Source organism: Pygocentrus nattereri, chromosome 21 (assembly GCF_015220715.1).
Source record: "Pygocentrus nattereri isolate fPygNat1 chromosome 21, fPygNat1.pri, whole genome shotgun sequence".
Lineage (NCBI taxonomy): Eukaryota > Metazoa > Chordata > Actinopteri > Characiformes > Serrasalmidae > Pygocentrus > Pygocentrus nattereri.
The window spans coordinates 35,217,735-35,242,454 of NC_051231.1; the positions used below are offsets into that span (position 1 = coordinate 35,217,735).

At 42.3% G+C, this 24,720-nt stretch overlaps 2 protein-coding genes across 2 annotated transcripts in view; one reads left to right on the forward strand and one right to left on the reverse strand.

Moving 5' to 3' along the window:
- cry3b (cryptochrome circadian regulator 3b) overlaps positions 1-16,831 on the forward strand; it is a 25,842-nt gene extending 9,011 nt beyond the window's left edge. The window contains exons 4-15 of the mRNA XM_017685302.2: positions 1,246-1,388; positions 2,944-3,128; positions 3,404-3,501; positions 3,724-3,864; positions 6,316-6,627; positions 8,402-8,553; positions 9,709-9,911; positions 11,199-11,309; positions 12,589-12,681; positions 12,821-12,886; positions 13,040-13,164; positions 14,551-16,831. Coding sequence (XP_017540791.1) covers positions 1,246-1,388; positions 2,944-3,128; positions 3,404-3,501; positions 3,724-3,864; positions 6,316-6,627; positions 8,402-8,553; positions 9,709-9,911; positions 11,199-11,309; positions 12,589-12,681; positions 12,821-12,886; positions 13,040-13,164; positions 14,551-14,595 — 1,674 coding nt within the window. The 3' untranslated portion in view covers positions 14,596-16,831. The remainder of the gene's footprint in view (positions 1-1,245; positions 1,389-2,943; positions 3,129-3,403; positions 3,502-3,723; positions 3,865-6,315; positions 6,628-8,401; positions 8,554-9,708; positions 9,912-11,198; positions 11,310-12,588; positions 12,682-12,820; positions 12,887-13,039; positions 13,165-14,550) is intronic.
- Positions 16,832-18,004: 1,173 nt separating this feature from the next.
- On the reverse strand, positions 18,005-24,053 carry zgc:153675 (uncharacterized protein LOC768179 homolog). Its single transcript, XM_017685310.2, has 3 exons — positions 23,869-24,053; positions 21,236-21,317; positions 18,005-19,267 (listed from the first exon to the last, which is right to left on the reverse strand). The coding sequence occupies exons 1-3, from the start codon at positions 23,875-23,877 to the stop codon at positions 18,984-18,986; spliced, it is 375 nt and encodes a 124-aa protein (XP_017540799.1). The 5' UTR covers positions 23,878-24,053; the 3' UTR covers positions 18,005-18,983.
- Between the last annotated feature and the right edge of the window lie 667 nt (positions 24,054-24,720).

The window sequence follows — 24,720 nt, forward strand, 5'->3', positions numbered from 1 at the left end:
CTCCCCGGGCACCGTGGATAGGGCTGCCCACCGCTCCAGTGTGATCACTGCCCCCTAGTGTGTGTGCTTACTAGTGTGTGTATGTGGTGTTTCACTTCATGGATGGGTTAAATGCGGAGGTGAAATTTCCTTCCTCGTTGGTGGGATTAAAATTTGTCTTTTAATCTCTTAATTGTAATCTTAACGCAGTCAGCTAGCTGTCGTAGCTAATGCCATTCACCTGATCGTGATTGGAGTCCTACATACCTGCTACCATAGAGTCGGTGGGTTTTGGCCTCGATGTCACCAAAAACTCTTCGCTTTAAAAGGAAAGTGACTGCCAGGCAAACAGCTGTCAGAACTAAGGGTCAGATAGTCTAGTCCACTTTATTGCTCAGTGATGCCGTTGTAATCTTGATGTTGACGAGTCACTGATCACATAATTATGACAATAACAATGTTGATGCCTCAGAGAAGACAGCAGGTGAGGATCCTGGAGGTTTCGGTGTCTGTAACTCCGGTTTCCTGAAGGCCAGCAAAGTGATACAGTTTGTTGGAATGTGTGCATCACGTTCTACTGACTTGTGGAGATCTTAATTTCTCCGCAGGGCCGCCTAGGGTGCGCCTAAGTCAGATACAAATGTGCGAGATTCCGGGGTCAGTATCTGTCTGACCTGAAGGCGAGCAATGCAGTGGGCTCGTTGGAAAGGGTCACGTCATGCTCTACTGACCTGTGGAGTTTGGCATCGTCACAGGTTTTTATAGTCGCTTGTTTCAGAGCATTCCCTTCTCCTGTGGGTTTATTCAGCGATTAACTCATCCCTAAAGTATCTGAAGTCGCTAAGTGTCCCCATCAGAACAGACCCTTGTGAAACAAAGTGGTGTATCTGTCAGGAAACATGGGAGAATATCTTTTTTACTAGCTTGTAAAAGCGTTAAAGAAACTCTGAATAACTTTTAAAGCTGGGATTCTATGATTAGCTAGCTAAACACAGCAGAGTGTAACTGAAGTGTGGTCAGCCAGTCAGAGACTCAAATTATTATAGAAGCAGCTCCATAAGTGATGAAGAAACAAAATAACAGGCTGAAACTCACCAACCAATCACTGTTGTCCCTGTAGTTGGCATGGCGACAACCAAGATGGTGATTCCAGATGTATCCGATTCCAAATATTTCACATTTTCAGTGTAAAGTGGCCTTAAATTATCATCAGCTGATGTCACTGCTAGCTGTCTGGTTGATCTGAACTTCGCTGCCCCCTTGCAGGAGTGGAAGATCAACCGTCTGACGTTTGAGTATGATTCTGAGCCATTCGGGAAAGAGCGCGATGCTGCTATTAAGAAGCTGGCGTCTGAGGCGGGCGTGGAGGTCGTCGTCAGAATCTCACATACACTCTATGACCTGGACAAGTACGAAACACACACACACCACAGCAATACACACAGTTCATGAAGATATAATGTTAAACATCTCAAAGTGCTTTTTCGCACTCAGAATCACAAACATTGCCATCTTTTCTGATTGACTTATTATTATTGTTGTTACTACACTATAATGCATTATATACTACAATGCATAATTGTATTCAATAATACATTATATACTATGTAATACAGTAACAGTATAGTACATACACAACGTAGCACAGTAATAGTGTAATTTGTAGAGTATAGTAGTAATATAATAGTAATATGTTCTGTATAGTATTGTAAAAATGTAATTATTATTTATAGCATCATATACTGTATTATGTACCATGTACTATAGTAGCATCATAGTAGTATTATTATATCTAGTACAGTAATAGTGTAATATTAATAAAATGTAGTTTACGGTATTGTAAGAATAGTTATTGTTATTATAGTATTGCATTATACTGAAAGCATTATTACTACAATGTAGTAATTATTATTACAGCTTGTCTTATATACTATAATCCATATATGTTCTAATGTAGGTTTTTTTTTTATCTGCTCCAACTTATTACATCTCAGAGAAACAAAAATTGTGATGCATATCATGTATGATAAAAAAAATCTTGAAGTATGGTGATATTTTTTGCCATATTGTTTTTGCTTAATTCACTTTTCATATAATGCAAATATGGCTGGGAATTAAGGAAGAAATGAGTTGTTTTATTTTGTAAGTTTTTTTATCATGTAATTTTATTTTTACTGAGAAAAGTGGAAACAAAACAGTTGATATTTTGTCTCATGTTACACAAAATGTGCGATTGGGACACAAAATAAACTGTTTTGGAAATTGTCCAACTAGGACAAATTATTTTTAGGAGGCCGCCTGAATATAGTTTGGGTGGGTTGCGCAAGTATGACTTATGTGGCAAACACTGCCATTACAGACCAACACTAACCTCAAACTGCAGCCTAAACCTGCCTGTTAGGAACGGTTTTATTTTCTAGTTTTCTGTTGTTCTTCCTTATTTTAGTTAATTATTCCTTAAGAAGCATGTTATTACTAATCTCTGTACTCGTAGTTTGAATAGCTACAGGAAATTACCTTTTTCGACACTTCCTAAGGACAGAAACAGAACACTCAGTTAATAACATCAGCTTTGTTCTGTGGACTCCACTTGGGGGTGGAGAGATTTCGAGTATAAAGCTGTGAGTCCAAAACTGGTCTTTAGACAGGGGTGATGGTGGCAGAAATGGACAGAGCACTCTGAAATCATTGTTTCTGTAAACCCTGGTCTCCTGAGTCTCTTCCATGGCGAGATCAAAGGTTTATGTCATGCCCAAGCCTCTAAAATACCTCACTGGACAGAGCCTGTTAAACTGAAACTGAAACTGAAAACTCTACCGCGAGAATGGAAAAGTTACACACATCTTCCTGTTTTGCTCGCATAGAAGTTCAAAAATATATTGTATGATAAATTATAATAAACTCTCTCTCTCTCTCTCTCTCTCTCTCTCTCTCTCTCTCTCTCTCTCTCTCTCTCTCTCTCAGGATAATAGAGCTGAATGGGGGTCAGCCTCCTTTGACCTATAAGCGCTTTCAGACGCTGGTCAGCAGTATGGATCCGCCGGAGGCACCACTGGAGCCGCTGACGCTAGAACTGATGGGGGGCTGCACCACACCGATCTCTGAAAACCACCAGGAGAAATTCGGTGTACCTGCACTGGAGGAGCTGGGTGAGGAACAGCTTCAGCTGTTTTAGTTGGAAAACATTTTTTTTCTCATAATATATGTTTTTAGTGTTGAGCTTTACACATACAAGAAATGTCAGTGCTATATTATAATCAATACTATTTTTATTAGAGCATAAAAATGCTTTTTTCATTAAATTTTTTTTTTCTTTTTTTTTCATTAAATCCAAAAACCATTACAAATGTAAACACAAACTTTCCAGTTATTAATGTTTTATACTATACATTGTAATGAAAGGGAACTTGTATGTTTGTCTCAGGGTTTGACACAGAGGGTCTTGCTCCAGCTGTGTGGCCCGGGGGGGAGTCGGAGGCTTTGGCCAGAATCGAGAGACACCTGGGCCCTGACCTGTCCACAGTATGTAACACGCACACCTGTCTGTCCACATTACAGCAATAGACAGATCAGACGAGACATTTGGTGTAATAATGGAGTCGTTCAGTAATCTATAATAAAATTGATTATGTATTTTCTGACACTTTCATCTATAATCTAAATGTGAATTAGCGTAGCTAAAACAGCAGTGTCAGCCATCTTAAAGCCTGATTTTCTGACCACGTCCTGTGCTGCCCCCTGCAGGCATGGCAGGAGAACTTCGAGCGTCCGAAGATGAACTCCAGTCCCCTGCTGGCCAGTCCGTTTGGACTCAGCCCGTACCTGCGCTTCGGCTGCCTGTCCTGCCGGCTGTTCCACTCCAAACTCACCGAGCTCTACAAACGGGTCAGATAAACACGCATTCACACACAACCCATGTACAGCTGTTTGTTGTGTAGCACTTAAAAAATTTACTTTATCATAAGACAAAAATGATTTCAGGTACAGAACAAGTTTATATTTCTAGTGAACAGGTGGACCTTGAGGTGGAAAAGGTTAAGAACCGCTGACCTATATTACGAATAACAAGATTAAATAGAAAATAACAATAATACTAATAATCTGTGCCTGTTTTACATGCTCCTTTGTATTGTTAACTATTTCATGTTCCACTTGCTTACACACCACCCAAAAAATAAGAAGCATAACTTGTCAGAAGCCCTCTCACAGCACAATCATAGTGTTTAATAATTCTTCTCCATCCACAAGCATAGCCATTGGCTCGTGAACCACTTAGTTATCTTTGTCAACTAGCTTTCTACCCAAACATCTGCATGAATTTGGGTGTGATTTAAATAAGTGATATGTAAATGAGGTGCTGGTAGGCTGACCCTTTTTTTTTTAATGGAAGCTGATTTGCCTTCAAATATTTGCGCGATCCCACATTGTACAAAAGCCTCACAAATCAAAGTACTGCATACGTCATTAAAAGTGGACAAACCTGCACTCTTTTTTTGTGCAGCTTTGATGAATAAGGGCCATTGTTGATCTGTTTCTGCTGTAATGTCAGTACATATGGCAGTATGATGGATAAAATGTTATGGAAAATTTGTCCCTGGGGAGAGTAAACACTCGGAAAGTGGTGGGCCCCAACAACATACCCGGACGTGTGCTTAAGGAATGTGCCAATCAGCTGGCCGGGGTTCTAACGGACATCTTCAACACCTCGCTGAAACAGGCTGTTATACCAGCATGCCTAAAGACTGCCACAATACCGGTGCTCAAAAAACCCACAATCTCCTCCCTCAATGATTACCGCCCCGTAGCACTCACCCCCATCATGATGAAGTGCTTTGAGAGGCTGGTAAAGGACCACATTAACTCCAAACTCCCTTCCACATTCGACCCATACCAGTTCGCTTACCGCCCTAATCTCTCCACAGAGATGCCATCTCAGCGTTTAACACAGTCATAATCAAACAAATCATCGCAAACTGGCCCCCTTGGCTTCAGCACCCACCTGTGTAACTGGCTGCTGGACTTTCTAACAAATAGACCTCAGTCTGTGCGGGTGGGCAACAACATCTCCAGTGTCATCTCTCTGAGCACCGGCTCCCCTCAGGGCTGCGTCCTGAGCCCACTGCTGTTCACCCTGATGACCCACGACTGCAGCGCCAGGTCCACCACCAACTACATTGTGAAGTTTGCAGATGACACAACAGTAGTGGGCCTAATCCAGGATGACATGACCTGCACTACAGAGAGGAGGTGAACCATCTGGTTGACTGGTGTGAAACCAACAACCTGTTCCTGAACGTCAAGAAAACCAAAGAGATCATCGTCAACTTCAGGAGGAGCCAACCCAACCACACGCCACTCTTCATCAAGGACACAGCAGTAGAGATAGTCAGCAAAACCAAGTTCCTGGGGGTACAGATGATTGACACTTTGACCTGGTCCACCCCCACTGAAGCTCTGGTCAAAAGAGCTCAGCAGCGCATGCACTTCCTGAGACAGATGAAAAGAGCACACCTCCCCCCTCCGATCCTCACCACCTTCTACAGAGGCACTGCGGAGAGCATGCTGACCAGCTGCATCTCTTTCTGGGCAGGAGCCTCAGCACCTCTGACTGGAAGTCCCTGCAGAGGCTGGTTAGGACAGCAGAGAAAATTATTGGGACTTCACTTCCTCCAATTCAGGACATTGCGATAAGTCGCTATTTGACCAGAGCTAAGAACATAAACAGAGACCCCTCCTACCTACACCATGGACTGTTCTCGCTGCTGGCCTCTGGAAGGAGGTTCCAAAGCCTTCGAAGCAGAACAGCCAGGTTCACAAACAGCTTCTTCCCACAGGCCATAAGGCAGCTGAACTCTAAATAACATGCTGCTCCAAATCTTTCTTTTTTTTTGGATAAAAAAAAGTTTTTGTGCAATATACTCATGTACATATACTTATTTAAAAATTATTTATCTGCTGACATACATGTGTTTACATATGCATTACACTTTGCACTACATTGAACTTTGCACTACATTGTATTACTTGTATTACCGATCCACTCTGAGCCAAGGCAACGAAATTTCGTTCTAATGCACACTGCATGGTGTTAATCTGAATGATAATAAAGTCTGTCTAAGTCTAAGTAATGCTGCAGAAGCTGGTGGTGTAGGCTTCAACATTAAAACAGTTAAAGGTTGAAGCCATGCTCAGTCTATCAATCAGAAGTTTATCCCTAAAAACCTTGATTCCTTGATTACACCTGATCGATCCTAACACTGATCTTTCAAAAAAGTTAAATTTCCTCTGCAGCACTGTTTAGGACAGATTGTGACATATGCAGTCCTCCACCTGCAGGTGAAGCAGAACGGAACTCCATCCATCTCTCTGTACGATAAGCTGCTATGGAGGGAGTTCTTCTACACGGCTGCCACCAACAACCCGCGGTTTGACAGGATGGAAGGGAACCCTATCTGTCTGAGGATTCCATGGGAGCGGAACCCAGAGGCTCTGGCCAAATGGGCTGAGGCTCGGACGGGTTTCCCCTGGATTGATGCCATCATGACCCAGCTGAGGCAGGAGGGCTGGATCCACCACCTGTCCCGACATGCGGTGGCCTGTTTCCTCACTCGTGGAGACCTGTGGATCAGCTGGGAGGAGGGCATGAAGGTGAGAGAGTGAGAGAGAGTGTATGTGTGACCCTTGACTTGCAAAAGTAAAGTGAATATCAGTGTGGGCTTACAAGTTATTGGGTTTATTGGTTTATTATGCCCATTTAAATATACACAGACACCAGGACCAAGACCAGGACAGACACTGAGACAAGGACAGGGATTGGGACAGAGACAGGGGCCAGAACTGAGACCAAAACAATAATCAGGACAGGGACCAAGATAGAGAGAGTGAGACAGAGACAGGGGCCTGGACAGAGACAGAGAAAGGGGTTGGGATCAAGATAGAGACAGGGGCCATGACTGAGACCAAAACAGGAATTGTGACCGAGACCAAGACAGGCCTCAGGACGGAGAACCAGGAGAGAGACAAAGATGAGCACCGGAATTGGGACAGAGACAGGTACTAGGACTGGGACTAAGACAGGAATCGGGACAGGAACCAAGATAGAGACAGGAATCAGGAATGGGACAGAGACAGGCACCAGGATCAGGTTTGGTACAGCGACTGGGACAAAGAGAGGAACTGGTACCAGGACTGGGACTAAGACAGGAATCGGCACTGGAACCAAGATAGACACAGAGACAGGAATCAGGAATGGGACAGAGACAAAGACAAAGATAAGATAAAGATGAGGTTCAGAATCAAGACAGGAACCAGGACAGGGACTGAGACATGACCGGGACTAGGATCAGGACTGAATCATAACTGAACAATGGACTTAGAATGTCTCCGAAATAGAACAAAAAATCGGGTTGGTAACTGATTCAGCAAAATCAGAAACCAGATCAGCAACTGTGAGGGAGCCAAACCAACTGAATTGGAAGCCTAACCAGTGATCAATTGAGGGAGGCTAACCAGCAATCAACTTGGGAAACAAATCACACTCAGTAAAAGGGGCAAGATCTGGCTAATGACCTGAAACAAACTCCAGATCAGGAGTTGAATCAGTAACAGAAGCAGATTAAATGGAAGCAGGAGAGACAGAAACAATGCCTGCATCATTCACAGAAATGGAAGCAGAAGCAGCAACAGAGAGGGCTGTATCAGCAACATCAGTAGGAAAGGTAGCTGGTCATCAGGCTGATAGAATGGGACCGGTCCAGGACAGTGGACTAATTGAGGCAACTGAAGTAGATCAGGGAACCCACCCAGATCCAGGAACTGTACAGGCTTTGAGAACTGGACTGCTTTACAGGACTCGGCTGGATCAAGAAACTAGACTTTAGACAACTTGACTGACTTCAGAAAATGTACCAACTGAGGAAACTGGACCAAACGAGGGCACTAGACAGGCTGATCAGACCAGATCAGGTTACTTGACAGGCTCAGGGAATTGGACCAGCTGAGATAACCTGATCAAATCAGGAAATTAGATAGGCTCAGGGAACAGGACAAGCTCAGGAGACTGGGCCGAACCCAGGGAATTGGACTAGATCAGGGAACTGGACCAAATTAAAGAATTGGACAGGTTTGGGGACCTGGACTGACCTAGGAAACGGGATTAATAGTCAGAATTGGACAGTTTTGGGGAACTAGGTTTGTTCAGGAATCTAAACAAGATCAGGAAACTGGACTGGCTCAGAAAACTGGACCCACTTGGGTGACTGAACCAGATCAGGAACCAGATCTGGACAAGCTTGGGGAATTGAACTGGACTAAAGGACTTGATTGAATCAGGGAACCAGACAAGATCAGGGAACTCAACTGCTTTAGGGAACTGGACCAGATCAGCTGCTCTGTAGTAAATGGATCTGTGTTCTGTGTGTAGGTGTTTGAGGAGCTGCTGCTGGACGCTGATTGGAGCGTAAATGCAGGCAGTTGGATGTGTCACTCCTGCAGCTCGTTCTTCCAGCAGTTCTTTCATTGCTACTGCCCCGTTGGCTTCGGCCGCCGCATCGACCCCAACGGAGACTTCATCAGGTGCGGAACACATACAACTGAGGATACACACCTCACACAAGTTTGAAGTTAGTGGGTGACGTCTTTAATAATGTTTTTAGCTGTTTTAACAAAAAAAAGTAAAAGTAGATTGATAAGATAATCCTTTATTAGTCCCACAGCGGGGACTGTGTGGTGCAACTGGGTTTGATTTAGTAACTCGCAAACCCAAAGTCAGCAAACACTTGCATTACAGCTAGCCTACGTTTGAACTTACATACGGCTGGGGCAGCCGATCTCTGAGGACAAACACCACAAACATACTGTACACAAACAGGCTTTCCCTTCCACTTCAGGTACAGTTCAGTCACTATTTTACTCTCATTATCTGAGACACTGATGTGAGAAATCTGAAGTGAAAGCATTTTCTGCAGTTTTTCTTTTAATCTTAGTTTATATACAATAGCATCAGGTGAATTAAAACCGTAGAAATTTATCAACAAAACATAAAAATTCTTCCCTGAAAATATCTTTAGTCCAGGAGCAGAACGAGCCTGAGCTGTTTTACCTCGCGGCATAACGTCACATCTAGTTAAAGCTGATGGCAACACTCGCTCTGTCTCTTCTCTCTTCCTTTTATCTTTTTCTCCCTCTTTCTTTCCTTTCTCTCTCTAAACCTCTCTCTCCTTCTCTTTCTTTTTCCTCTTCATCTTTTAGCCTTTTCTCTTTCCCTTTCTCATTCTTTTACCCTTATTTATTTTTATCTTTCTTTGTCCTCTCTCCCTTCTTTTTTTCTTATCTTCTCTCTGTCTCTCATTTTTTCTGTCTGTTATCTTTCTCCTTTCTTTCTTCTTCTTTTTACCCTTCTGTCTTTCCTTTTTCCCTTTTCTTTATTTCTTTCTTTTACATCTCTTTGTTTCTCTTTCTTTTTCTTATCATTTTCCTTCATTCTCTTTTCTTTCACTTTTTACATATCTTTCTTTTTTCCTCTCTCTTTATACATCTTTTCATTCTCTCCCTCTTTCTTTCTCTCTTTCACTTTCTTTGTCCCCTCTCTCTGTTTTTCTTTTTGCCACTGGTGTATGCTGCCTGTAGTTTCTATGGTAGTTGTATTGAGTGTGTGTGTGTTTTTGAGTGCGTTCAGCCTCTGGCCGTTGTGATGAGGCGCTGCGGTTTAATCTCTCCCTGTGCTTCCAGACATTATTTACCTGTCCTAAGAGAATTCCCAGCCAAGTTCATCTATGATCCCTGGAACGCTCCGGAGGAGGTGCAGGTGGCGGCGAAGTGTGTGATTGGAGTGGATTACCCAAAGCCCATGGTGAACCACGCCGAGGCCAGCAGACTGAACATAGAGCGTATGAGGCAGATCTACCAGCAGCTGTCGCGCTACCGCGGCCTCAGTGAGACACGATTAAACTCACCGTCTTGCCTTAGATCAGTGGTGTGGAGTTCACAAACGATTCATTCTTTCTGAATGAATCTTAAAGATTCGTTCCTCTAAGCTGACTTCCGATGTTAGCCGAGCAGAACAGATCTCACACCCTGTATGAGTGACTGTGCTGTATCAGTGCTGTGTCATTTGGCCATCGATTCTATTTGTCTTGAACAATTCTTTTGAGTGAATGAGCTAAAGTGATTCATCATGGACGATTCATTATGCTACAGCCAGTACTGTGTCTGCCATGGCTGTATGCTGTATATATGTCATTTGATGCAACAACAGTTTATTTATTAATTTGGGTGAATGAACTGAACTGATTCACCTTCTCAGACAATTCATTCTGCTCAGCTATGGCTAATACTATAGCCAACACTACAGTCCTGATGTGTCATCTCCAAACAGTTCATTCTTTTTGATTGACTCTTTTGGGTAAATGCACTAATTGATTCATCATGAAGATTCATTCTGTTGAGCTAACTTTTTCAGCTATAGTCAATGCTGTAATCAACATGACTGCCATGTCTAAATGCTATATATTTGTGATGCGTCAGCTGGGATTTGTTCAAACAGTCTGGTGTTTTTGAGCAAATCACTTGGAGGAACGAATGGAATCGATTATTTTTGAATGACTCTTGGGTGAATGAATGGATCTGATTCACGACGAACAAGTTGCTCAACATAACTGCCTTGACTAATACACTTTATTTTTTACTCTTTATTCCTTGTCAAACAAATCTTTTAGAGGAACCTTCTTCTCAGAGATTCATTTTGCTCAGCTATTGCCAACGCTGCGACCCTACATTAGAGATGAGTGAATTCTTTGTGAGTGACTCTCTTGGGGGCAGTCGTGGGCTGGAGGTCAGGGAACCAGCCCTGTGACCGGAAGGTTGCCGGTTCGATCCCCTCGGCTGACGGTCCATGACTGAAGTGCTCTTGAGCAAGACACCTAACCCCCAACTGCTCCCCGGGCAAGAGTGCTCACTGCCCCCTAGTGTGTGTGTTCACTAGTGTGCATGTATGTGGTGTTTCACTACACGGACGGGTTAATTCAATGATGATGATGTCAATTCAATTCTAGCTGAACAAACTGAACTGAGCTCACCTTGAAAGATTCATTTAGGATGGGCAGTGCTGTTGGCAACATAGCTACCCTGTATAAGTGATGTTATAGTTAGATAAGTTAAGTTGGCCCAGGGTGTGTTTTATATAATCACAGCTTTCTTTCTCTCTCTCATTTCTCCAATAGGCCTTCTTGCTACTGTGCCATCGAACCATGTGGAGGATCTGAACATGAATGCAGTCAGTGGGACAGCGCCCTCTCATGGCAAGCGCAGCAGAAGCAGCGTGCTGGCTTACAGTGAGTTATTGAACGTGTTTAATGCAATCAGAGGCCAAATTCTGCTCAGACAACTTTTACTGCGTCTTCGATCTTTAAGTGGAAAATGGTTTCGAAATTTCAAAATTGTGAACAGTGTAACAAGCAGCTAGTGTTAAAATAATGTAAAGAAATAAAGTTTATATATATATATATATATATCTCTCATTTAAGGCTGTATTCACTGGCACAAATCTAGCAAGCTGTGGGAAAATAGCCATTTACTACATTAATGGTATTTTTGACAGTGAATTTCCCATAAAATGTCCCACACCAGTCACTCCACTCATACAGCACCAAACTCCTTTCTCTTTGAAGAGGTGGAGACCTATAAACCCCAAACTACCACATTAATGTAAAATATGAAATTGGACAAACATAAATATCCTCTAATCAGGCACAAGAAATGTTTACATTTTTCAGCTTTTTCTGGCTCCTGCAGTGGCCCTTTACCTGATCATGGTGTGGGAAGCTGATTAGCTCTTTTTATTAAGGGCACTAATGCCTCTGGTGTGAAACAGTGCTTAGCCAAGGAGCTAGCCTAACAGCTAACTTCACTGCCTTTCACTTGTATCAGCTTATGGAGGTTGGCGTAGTGTAGTGGTTGGTTGGCGTAGTGTAGTAACACCTTGGGTAAAACACCCTACACTGTATCAATAAGAGTCCTTGGGCAAGACTCCCAACACCACCTTGGCCTCCCTGTGTAAAATGATCAAACTGTAAGTCGCTCTGGAGAAGAGCGTCAGCCAAATGCCGTAAATGGAAAATGTAAATGTAAATGGTTTGCTTGAGGCTAGCTTGTTAGCTCACAATTAGCACGTTAGCTGCTCCTTATCTCAGGGCTGGTTGTTAGCATGGAGTTAGCATGTTAGCTGATGGCGTGTCCACTGATCTGCAGTCACCCATCTCATAAAGTCAGTAACAGCTCAGGGCCTTTTGGGTTCAGTGCTGTGGTTGTTAAGTTAATGGTTTTGAACCATTTTAAAGCAGTTTTTGTTCTGTGCTGCTAAGAATGGTCTGAGAGGATCAGGCTAAACCCCATTGTGACATTCTGACAGCTGAAATATTGGGCTGTTATAATTAATATTCTAATATTTCTGACAATTTCTACAAGATTCTTACAAGATTCTCACAGTAAACCTGGATGGGCACACTTTGAGAATGGAATTACAACATGGGCCACTAGGGGCGCACTAGTAAGCTGTAACTGCTGTAACTGCTGATGGAAGTTTAAAGGCTGTTGTTGCTGTATGTCCTGCAGGGGGCAGGAGAGAGCGGAGGGTCAGCGCAAGCAGCCCAGAGGAACAGCCTGGACTGAGCGGCACCAAACACCGCTCCATCATTCACGCCCTCGGTACCCACACACAGTGCACTGTTTACTGAGGGTTGCAGCACGATTATAAATACTGCCAGAAGTTTTAATCTCTGTATTCTCCTCACGCGATGTCCAGTTCTAATGTCCTCTGTGTCTGTTGCTCTTCTGTCCCTCTCAGGCCACCGTACTGTACCCAAACTCTCCCCCTCCCACGGACACAGGTTCGCCGTGCCTCATAACCCAGGTACTCATATCCCCACCTCCTCATATCCTCACCCCCCCGTATCCCTCATATCCTCACCTCCTCGTATCCCTCATATCCTCACCTCCTCACTGCTGTGACACGATTATTTACTTCTTTATTTGTTTATTTGTTTCCATCTGTTCGTTCATGCAGGTCACCTGAGTCGGCTGCCGGGGTCCGGGACGGCAAAGAGGGAGCGGGAGGCGGAGCATAGCAGTAACCATGGCGAAGAGCATCCCACTTCCTCTGCATTAAAGGTCCAGCGCCACAGCAGAGAGGTCAGTGTGAGGAGAGTCCAACCACTGGGGTCACACAGTCATAAATCATAAGGAAAATCATTTTACAGGAGGACGTCAGTGTTTTTAACCTGATCTCTTCAACACGTTTCCCTGAACTTGGAAAACAGCAGAAGCTCTGAATTCACTGGAATAGAAGTAACAACAGTGGAACCCCTTTTGGTGCTATATACAACCCTTTTTAAAAGGTTCTATGTAGAACCATCTACAGCACATTCTCCATCAATCTGAAGAACCGTTCACAATGCAAAGAACCCTTAAATCATGCAAAGGGCTCTTTGAGTGTTCTTGGTTCTGTATAGAAACATTTTCTTGACTAAAGAACCCTTGAAGAACCATCTTTTTAAAGTGTGTGTAAATATTGGTAAATGTGCCTTTCACTCCTCAGTCCACTTGTTCTGTTTTTGGAAGCAAAGCTGTTCCGTTTTAAAGGAACCCTATTCTATATTTTTGTCTATTTTCTTGTATTTTATTTTGGCCAGTTTATAAAATTTGTATGGTTTTACCAAAAACACCAAAAAACCACAAGTCATTTTAACATGATCATTTCCAACCACTCTCTGTTCCTTAGAATTGAACAGTCTGTTCTTACTGTGCCTAATGCAAACGAGCTCTGTTTTGATTGGCTGCTTTGTGGAGTTGTTCAGAAAGCAGTCTGGGGTGAAGTGCTCCCTATAACTTCACTGTGAATGGGCTGGGCGTTGCTGCTGTTGGCTGAACAGGTGCACGTGTGTGAGCTGGTTTTCATGACATCACAAAAACAATTGAACTCAAAATGGGCCATTTTTGCAGCTTAGTTTGCTTGAATGACAAGGGAGTGAATGGTACATTTTAAAAATATATACATTATACACCACCAAATTGTTTTAAAAAAGGAGGAAAATTCAGTTTTCCTTGATATGGGCCCTTTAAATTTATTGTTTTTGTGATGTCACATATATAGGAATATACCTCTGCCTGTTCACTCTGAAGTTATGAGTGTTTCAGCCCAGGTTGCCTTACGAACAAGGCACAACATGGGGCAGCCAATCAGAACAGAGCTCTTTTACATATTTAAGTCTTAAAGGGACAGTAAAAAAAATCCTGTTTATTTCTAAAGGATAAAAAAGTTTAGAACAGTGAATTATGGTTGTTTTTGCTACTTTCACCCACACAAATACGAGGAAATAAAATAATATACAATTTTGTAAGATATGGGTGCTTTAAGTTATTACTGTGTTATGCTACAGATGCAGCTGAGAGATCAGTTTAAAAAGTGCTGGTGTGTTCCTTTAACTTAGCTCAGTAAGACATGAATATAGCAGTTATAACCAGACTCTGACTGTTTATACGTTTATAACGTGTTGTTTTTGTTTGTTTGTTTACCAGGAGAGTTGTGAGGGTCCAGAAGGGGGTCAGTCTTTCTCCTCGTGAGCCCCGCCCACCCCAATGAATATGTATTACTGTATTATACGTGTGTTGAAATACATCCTTTCTTTTTTATACTTCAACCGGCCCTTCAGACTAAATTCTAACCAAATTTGTTATCGTAGTATTTTTCATTGTAATATCGTAAGCGCCGCCAATTCAGCTTCATATTTCAGGAAAAATCAATGATGTAATCAGGTGATGTGGTTTTATTGCCTTTCTGTGATTTTAAAACTGGTCTATGGCTGCATTTTATACTCTCTCATAAACCCGGAACTTCAGCCCGTGTCACTCGCGGCACCGTCAGCGTCTCAGCTCTGCGCCGCTGTGCGTTAGACTCACGACAAAAAGGCCAGCAGAAAACTTTTAATATTAATATATAGTGAGTCGACGGCGGTAGCGGCCGGAGCAGCAGCTTTTTACACTGTAACGGCTTTAATAACTCAGAACCTGAAGAGGAATTCCACCAGTTTTTAAAAAAAAAGTATGCAGAATTTCTGAAAAATACAACCTAAAAGAAAACTGAACAGCAATTTAGCATAATTAACATTACATGTAAGAAATTCTGTCTTTGGGTTTGTGGTCATCGTGGTGTTTTTTTCATCACATTGATAAAACCAGAGAGTAAAAGTCTTTAAAATTGACGTTGGTTTACAAAAAAAAAACTTTAAATATGATGAAAATTTTATAAATCTGTGGAATTCCCCTTTTCCTTCATCTCGGAGGTGTTCTCAGATCATAAAAAGATTTTAAAGTATTTGTCATCCAGTGTTCAGCCAGATCTTGTGTTTACATCTGTCTGTCTCTATGGTAACTGAAAATCTGACCATGTTTGTTAATTAGTCCACGGCTGGTCAAGTTTGGGTCCAAAAATGCACATTTGACCTCTCCAGGCTCCGCCTAACAAACGTCCTTTCATAGCTACTGTTGTGCATTCGGACTTTACAGAACACCGTTAAAAATGGGAACCCAGGTAAAAACTGTGTCCCGATCCACCTCATTATCCAGCCGAGCACTGTGTTTTGAGACCATGGCTGAAGCATCCGGTTCAGGAACTGAAGTGTTGCTCGTCACTGTGTCTTAGCGAGGTTGAAGTTATGGTTCTGGACCAATAAACGTCTCTGAGGTGTTTCCGGGGCAGCCCACAGTTTGTGGCGGTCAGTTCGGCCGAATGAAGATGAAATCAGGGCATAAGCAGCTCTGAGCTTCAGCCGACACGACCCTGTGGCTTCATGATGACCCAGAGAAAAAGTTGTGAGAGTTGAAATCTGAGCCAATAAAACGCATCTGTATCTGCAAGCTTGTCCAACCTAGCAACAGTAACTACGAAAGAAAACGTTTGTGGGCGGAGCCTGGATACATATATAAGGCTAGTTGATTGTATCAGTGCTGTGTGTTTCTGGCTCTTTATTTATTTGAAGGTCAAATCGCTGTACAGTTTATTCGCGTGCTAATTAGCAGCTTTTCTGCAGGTCCAACCAAATAAATCCTGTTTTCTGTCCAATGTTGCACATTTCTGTGTTCTTTCTGCTCTGATACGCCTGATTCAGTAAAAAATCATATTTGCTTTAATTTGAAATATTGATTTTCAGCATAGGCAGATAGTGTAAAGCAGCTGTTTGCTGATATTGTATACTAAGAGCAAGTTTTCCTAAATAATGATTTGGGAACGGTTTTCTTTCCTAAAGGCACGAATTGAAACTTAGCAGACTTGGCTAAAGCCTAATATGCTAATACGCTAAATTACTGCAAACCAGTGAAGGCTACATGCTAATCTGGATTAAAAACACTCGGCTGTGCCGAAACTTTTGACTGTTGGGGTATTTTCCATCCCTTAAAGAGTCCGAGCAGAGAAAACACTCCAATGTGCAGAAGTTGGTGCTGAGAACTCTTCTGTGGTTAAACAGCATTAGCTTTAGCCTAAGGCTGCATCGCTTCATTGTAGTCTTCCATCCATCCACTCTGTACCCAGTCCAGGCCCCACCTGTGTAAATATGCCCCATCGGTCCCGTTCCTTCCCCACCTTTTAGCGTTTTCTACACCCTCTCCATGCTGTAAATTCGCCATTTGTTGATTTTTTTTTTCTACTGAAATTTCGTAGCTTTCTCTTCTCTCTGCTGAGTTTTAAATTTATAAATATATATAAAATATAGAGTTTAGGACTATACTGTACCGTACCAGCAGCTTCAGCCTGTGTTTGTTGTACCGCATTATGCAGAAAATAAAGCGAAGAGGAAACAAACGAGCGTCTCTGATTTGTGTGTCTCTGGGTGTAAAAGGTGGCCGATATGGCGAAAACGCATCACGATATCTCAGATATCACGATATTTAGCTCTTCTGCGGTTTGTGAACAGATTGGAACAGGAAAAAAAACACAACACTAGCACTGCACACTTAAAACACAAAAGATGGTTCTTCAAGGGATCTAGCTGTCTGTCCAATGTGTGGTGCTTGATGCTCTGACATAGAACAGCAGGCTTGTAGCAGTACGGAAGAACCCTCTTCTGTGCTAAAAAGAACATTTCACCCTTTAAACACGGAACTATATATATAGAAGTTGTGGTTCTAAATAGAACCGTTCCCTGTACTAAAGAACCCTTAAATAACGGTCTTTTTTGAAAGCGTAAGATAAACCTTATCTGGGTTACTGCACTGGCTAAACTTCATGCTCTTCTGATGCTAAAACCTGTTAGCTAGCTAGTTAGCCTTTCTTAGCTGACCTGCTGCCGGTTCGGTTCTGAGTCAGTCGGAATAAACAGCTCTAATATTACTGATTTAAACGTTCTGTGTGAAGATCAATATTGATGCCCTCCTTTGAGCTGTTTCATTAAGTTTGCTGGAAGATCTCGAGTTAAAGACGAGGACTTTCTCCTCAGCGGCTAAAAATTCTGACTAGCTCCAGTGTTAGCTTTAGCATTAGCGCAGCTTCCGTCGCTAAAACTCGTCGCTGCTCATTATTAGACACGATAACCTGACGTTTTTATGCTCAGTCATTAAACTGTTTGCCTTGCCGTCACTAATGTATTCATGTTGTACCGATTTTTTAGTTTATTTTTTAAAGCCGAAAAGTCTGACAGACATGCTAACGCTAGCTAAGGAAGGCAGGACTTCTCCCTCATAAATGCCTGTTTTGTAAAGAAATGGGTAAATAAACATGTGTGCACTGACTTTTCAGTCTTTTTTTAAATGTACAAATTTTAAAAATGGTTCTTTAGTAAAGACAGTGGTCCTTTATAGAGCCATGAAAAGCATAAAGCACTTTTAATCCTAATGTTTGGCTTTTTCATGTTTATCTTGTGTTCCTGATTAAAGATCTCGAGTTATTTCGATTAAGTACTAAGGAGACCATGTAAAAGTAGAGGAGGTGTAAAAGCTTAAAGCTTAAAACAGGAAGAAGAAGCAGAGGCGTCTGTGGTCGAGTTCCATATGGCTTTATTTTATATAAAGATATCTCAGTGCAGAGGCAAACCTGGCACTTTGCATTGTTCTGCAGAAATTACATAGAAAATGTCCACACACAAAAGCTCAAAAGCTAACAGAGAATTAAGAAATGTCTTCGGATCGCCTGGACAAACAGGACTTATATAAAATAAATGTGCTCTATTTTCTGTGTAGAAATCAGAAATAGGAGTAGAAATCTGGATTCAGGAACAAAACAAAACTATAAAATCGATTGCGTTAGTAAAATAAAACGTACTTATAAAACGTTTACAAAATATTTGCTACCAATTTTCATCATCTTGTTGCATTTGGAAAAGCAGAGTTAACATTAATAATACAGACGTGCCCTGAACGACGAAATGCTGGAAACTAAAACCTCTAAAACCTTGATAACATAGCAGAAACAAAAAGAGGAGAAAATAACGATCATTCAGCGTTTCTATGGTCACTTAGACGAGTCCAGTCCAGCTCCAAATAACAAAGATTTAATGATTATTGCCTTTCGGTGATGTTACAAGTCACCTATGGTCCCAATTTATACATTCAGAAACCCAAAACAGCTCTAACATTACTAACGTTGAAGGAACGCGAACAGCCGCCGAGGAGCATTAGCATCACGTGGATAACACTGTGCTAGCTGGCGGCTTCTAGCTTCCAACCGTTGCTAGCAACATTAGCATGCTTGCTCGAGCTATTCCTTTCAGTATAGACTGTCTTTGTGCTGTTAGCGCCTCAGCTAGCCCAGCACCACTGCCTTTACAGCAACAGCGGCTTTTAAACAGTTAAATAAAAAAGGCGGTAAAGATAAAAAGAGGAGAGGAAAGAAAACTGACAAAACGTTTTTCGACCCTGACGGTAAAAATAATCCAGAAAATTGAGATTGTTGTGCTAACGGCTCAGGGGCGCACTGTCCTTCTTCATGGTCTTTATCATCATCGTCACTGTCGTCTTCCTCACTCCGCTTTGTCCTTCCTCTTCCCTGTGACTTTGCTGGCCACGGTTGAGCTCACGGAGGACACACCCCCTGTCACAGCCGAGACTCCGCCCTTCACCAGGCCGACGCCCACCGAGGGTGCCGAGGTCATGGCCGATTTGGTGATTTCCAGGCCTTTCCCGCCCAACCAGGCCACGCCGCCCACCGTTGCCCCGACGACGCCCTTGGTGGCACTGTACAGTCCGCCGGTGACCCTCCACAGGACCCCGGGGGCCGGACCCTCCTTACCATCCTTACCCTCATCTATAACACAAATACAGGTCAGGATCAGCACAGAAAGCCTCCGAATCGCCATCAACACCTGGGCTTTTATTAGTGATTAATAACGTAATAAAGTCAACATGAAATTAAAACTGACACTGTTCACTTTATTCCGTAGTCATTAATTACCAATCATTTCGATCATTATAAAGACTAAATCTGGGCTTTCTTGTAAAGAGTTTTAGTGTTTTGTTTTGATGAATCACGATTAATACACCTAGAAATAAATGTTTACTGTTATTTTCAAATATATTAATAATATAATTCTGTAATATAATATATTTTTTTTTCCTATTACTTATTCATTATTAATCATTTATTATTCATTTATATTCATGTTTAAAGTCAGTTTTCATGTTTTTTCTACTGCAACCTCATTTCCAAAAAAGTTGGGACGCTGTGCAAAATGTGAATAAAAACAAATTGCAATGATGCGCACATCATTTAAACACTGTATTCCATTGAAAACAGTACAAAGGCAACATGTCATGTTGAAACGGAGAAATTTGATTGTTTTTTGAAAAATATTTGCACATTTTGAATTTGATGCCAACAACATGTTCCAAAAAAGTTGGGACAGGGGAACAAAAGGCTGGTAAAGTTGAGTAATGCTAAAAAAACAGCTGGTGGTTGATTGGCAGCGGGTCAGTAACATGACTGGGTATAAAGAGCTTCTCAGAGAGGTGGAGTCTTTCAGAAGTAAAGAGGAGGAGGGGTCACCACTCTGTGAAAGACTGGACCATCAAATAGAGCAACAACTCAAGAAGAACGTTCCTCAACATTAAACAGCAAAGAGCTTCTGCTTTTCATCGTCTACGGTGCAGAATATCATTAAAGACTCAGAGAATCTGGAGAAATCTCTGTCTGTGAGGGACGAGGCTGAACACCAGGATCTGCTGGCCGTGATCTTTGGGCCCTCAGGCAGCGCTGCATTAAAAACAGACATGATCCTGTAGTGGAAATCACTGCATGGGCTCAGAAACACTTCTGAAAACCACTGACTGTGAACACAGTTCATCACTGCATCCACAAACGCTGTTAAACTCTAAAACACAAAGAAGAACCCAAATATAAACAGGATCCAGAAACGCTGCCACCTTCTCTGGGCCTGAGCTCATTTAAAATGGACTGAGGGGAGGTGGAAAAGTGTCCGGCGGTCCGACGAATCAACATTTGATATTCTTTTTGGAAATCATGGACACTGTGTCCTCCGGGCTGAAGCAAATATTTTTCGAAAAACAATCAAATTTCTCAGTTTCAGCATTTGTTACATTGTCTTTGTAACATTTTCCTTTAAAAATATGATGTACATGATTTGCACATCACTGCATCCTATTTTTATTTACATTCTCCACAGCGCCCCAAGTTTTCTGGAAATGGGGTTGTATTTATATTTATCCTTTACACCGTTACTCACTGACGTGTAGCGCTGGGCAGACGTCAGGGACTCCCTGTCATTTAATAAACGATTAAACTGACTGAATGTGTCTAATTAGTGCGAATCTCAAAAGGTGATCAGCGATCGGTATCAGTCACAACAACACTGATCGGTCCACCACTAATACATTATTATTAATACATATTACAGATTTCATTATTATTATAATAAACAAATTAAGCAGGTCAGTGTGGATTTGGCTGCTATGCTGAGACTGAAACTGCCCTGTTTACTCTGAAAGGTCCAGTTCAGGCTGGAACTGTTATAAAAATATTTCATCTATTGCATCAGAGTTCAGTTACAGCACGTACACACAAAAACACACCAGCTCCCCTGACACACACACACACACACACACACACACACACACACACACACACACACACAGCGCAGTGGCTCCTGTTCACTCCCTCAGTGCATTAAAGCCCACAGACTGCCTATTTATAGGGGGCCGAGGGGCTGGGGGGGCTGGAGGGTTGGGCTGTTAGGGGAAATGGGTGGGGTGGGGTTACCTGTGGTGTTCTGAGTCCCAGTTTGAATCGTCTCTCTCTCCAAACCTCCTCCGACGCCGTGCTGCACCTCACAGTGAACGTTCTAGAACACAGAGGAAAGGCGGCGGTAATGTGACCCGCGTGCTGTTAAAGAGCCCGTACGCTGCGTTTAGCCTGAACTCGGTTTTTAACTCTGAGCTGCTTTCATCACCAAAAATAATCATTTCTCCATCATCATCTCCATCCTCTCCTTATCCTTTACAGTTAAACAGACGGTTTCTGTTACCGTGCTTTTAAAACAGCTGTGTGCAAATGTCTGCGCGCCCCTGGTCGGACTGCACGCTGCTGCTGTAACAGTTGTAAACATGGTGAAACGTCCTCGGCAGAGACACCGCTGCCCATTTCAACACACCATTACTGCTGATCTACTGGATTTAACATGCTGGGATAAAAGACAACAGAAGTTCCAGGTACAAACGTTATGGCTTGTTTTATATTTTCGTTCCCAATAATAATCTTATTACCAAGTCTGAAACACGGAATTTGACCAGCGGTGCCCAAATTTTGCATGCGACTGTTTACATGATTAATGCCAATAAGTAAACAAGGTCTGTTATGATTGGCTGTCCTGTGCTGTGACTCATTTAAGAAACAGTTTGCAAATGAAACACTCCTTATAACGTCAACATGAACGGGCGGAGCTAAACTGCTGTAGGCCGAATGGGTGGAGCTAAACTACTGTAGGTTGAATGGGTGGGGTTAAACTGCTGTAGGCCAAGTGGGTGGAGCTAAACTGCTGTAGGCCGAATGGGTGGGGCTAAACATCTGTAGGCCGAATGGGTGGAGCTAAACTACTGTAGGTTGAATGGGTGGGGTTAAACTGCTGTAGGCCAAGTGGGTGGAGTTAAACTGCTGTAGGCTGAATGGGTGGGGCTAAACATCTGTAGGCCGAATGGGTGGAGCTAAACTACTGTAGGTTGAATGGGTGGGGTTAAACTGCTGTAGGCCAAGTGGGTGGAGTTAAACTGCTGTAGGCCGAATGGGCCTTCATATGTAAATATGTTGATTTTTGTGACATCACAGAAACAGTACATTCTGTATATTTGTATATTATTACATTAACTCTTATTTAAAAAGCCCAGATAAATGGAGTTTTATGTGATACAGGCCCTTTAATAAAGAGACCAGCCCAGAGTCCGGGGCTCAGCCTGGACAAAACGATGGAAACAGTCCCCACTGTGCTGAGAGAAATAGCTGAGCTGCTTCAGGTAAAGATCAGCCAGGTAAACCGTCATGTTTCACTGTCGGATGAAATTCAGGCTGTTCCACAGCTATTAGAGCTTTAATATCTCCAATACCCTCCTACACCTGATCTAATGGACTCATAACATCTTTAATATCTCCATCTGATCAGCTTTCATCTCAGAATAAATCTACCTGATGCACCTTTATTCAGCTAATATCTCTAAGACTCTCACTGGAGGCAGACAATTTAATATTATTCACGTCTTTATTAATCTTATTAGCACTAATATCTCTAAGAATAATAATACATCCAACCTTTAATATCTCAAGAATTTTAATAGAGCTAATATCTTTATGACATTAATCCACTGTACCTGAGGAGTAAATAAAGCTACTGTATTATTATATTATATTCTAATAATTAGAGCTAATATTTTAAATATCTTTAAGTCTTACTGGAGCTAATATACAGAACATCGTTAATATGTTTAACACTAAAATAATTAATAATGACTTTTGGGCTTATAACTAATAGCTTTAATAATCGTATTACAGCTAATATCTCATTAATAACGAGAGATATAATAATAATAGCTGATATCTTTGATTTATTAAAGCTCACAGCTTGAATATCTTTAAGACCTGATGTCACTGACCTTTTACAATGAATAAAGCTGATATATTATTCTGCTGTACTGTAAAACTATTATTAGGGCTAATAATTTCATATTTTTACTAATCTTATTGGAGATAACTTTAAATATCATTAAAATCTTTGATAAACTTCTTACAGCTGATATTTCTGATGTCTTTAATATCTTATTAGAGCCAAGACCTCTAATATCTTCAGGAATTTCATTAGAGCTGCTCATATACACCCTTAAAAAGGTTCTTCACGGGTTCTAGCAAGAGCCATGCACATATCAAGAACCATCTGCATGCTGAAATGCTTCACGGCATGGTGATAAAATGGTTCTTCAGGTTGCTGGAGAACGCCTTGTCGATGGTTCTGCGCAGAACTCTTTTGAAAATGGTTCTAAATAGCACCAAAAAAGGGTTCTCCGGTTACAAGTTTGACACCATAACGTCAGCAGAACCTTTTTGGTGCTGGATAGAACACAGTCTCCATCACTCTGAAGAACAATTTCACCATGCAAAGAACCGTTTAAGCATGCAAAGGGTTCTCTGAGTGTTCGTGGTTCTATACAGAACCACTGTCTGTACTAGAGAACCTTATTCGAGCGTGCACAGCTGCTCTGTTCATCTTATTAGAGCTAATATCCCTAATATCCCTAATGAGCCCGAGCAGGAACCACATGCACCTCAACACAGAGGGTACTGATCACATTTATCTCGCGCGCACATCAAACGCAAGCACGAGCAGATGAGAACAGCGCGCGCGCTCTTACCTTCACCATGTTTACTGCTCTTTTCTCTGTTCAGCTCGCGCTCACTGCAGCATCTCAGGGCTTCACGCGCACCAAACGAACTCCTCCACTCTTCCTCAACTTCTCTCTCTCTCTCTCTCTCTCTCTCTCTCTGCCGACGTGGCGTTGCCTCTGCTCGCCGATGTCGGGGTTGCCAGTTCGACTGTTTCCAGTTAAAATCCCCTCCACCTCACTGTAATTCCACCCCCGCTCTGGCCGCCAGAGGGCGCGCCTGACTCACCGACTCACTGCTGGTTGCCGTGGTTTCAGCGTTAGCGCTTAGCTTAGCTTAGCTGCTGTGTTCTGTCAGAGTAAATTAAAAATACCTTTTATTACAAGAAGCAGTCGGTACAGCCTGGTGGGTTAAGGTAGTCGGTGGGGTTTACAAGCGCTACCGTCTGCTGAATGCACTTCTGCGACGCTTAGGCAGGATAATTTCACCGTTCCACCTTAAATGGCGACTCTCTCACGTTAAGGTGGAACGGTAAAAAAAGCCAAGAAGCTGGATTTCTGAAGACTAAAATTTCGGATTTTTAAAAAACATACACAGTTTAAAATGTGATTACAAGCAAAGCTGGAATTATAGATACGCTACACATCTGGACTTAAACACCAGCTGGGGAGGGCCCAGATGTGCAGCTGAGCGCAGGCTGAGTGAACAGCTGGGATGAATGTAATAAGGGTGGAATAAGTGACGCTACAGCGCTATAAATGTTTAATTACAGGACCTCAGCGGCGAGTTCACCACGAAGCCTTCAGCCATCGCGCTCGCGTCACTGGTCACTTCGGCAAATTCGTCTTTATTTCATTTATTAATTCCACTTCTCTTTGGTC

What these genes read in the sequence shown, in the direction of transcription:
- zgc:153675 (XM_017685310.2), bottom strand. An exon ending in TGGGACTCAGAACACCACAG is followed by an intron (nt 19,268 to 21,235) that starts GTAACCCCACCC and finishes TTTGTGTTATAG; the next exon opens with ATGAGGGTAAGGATGGTAAG.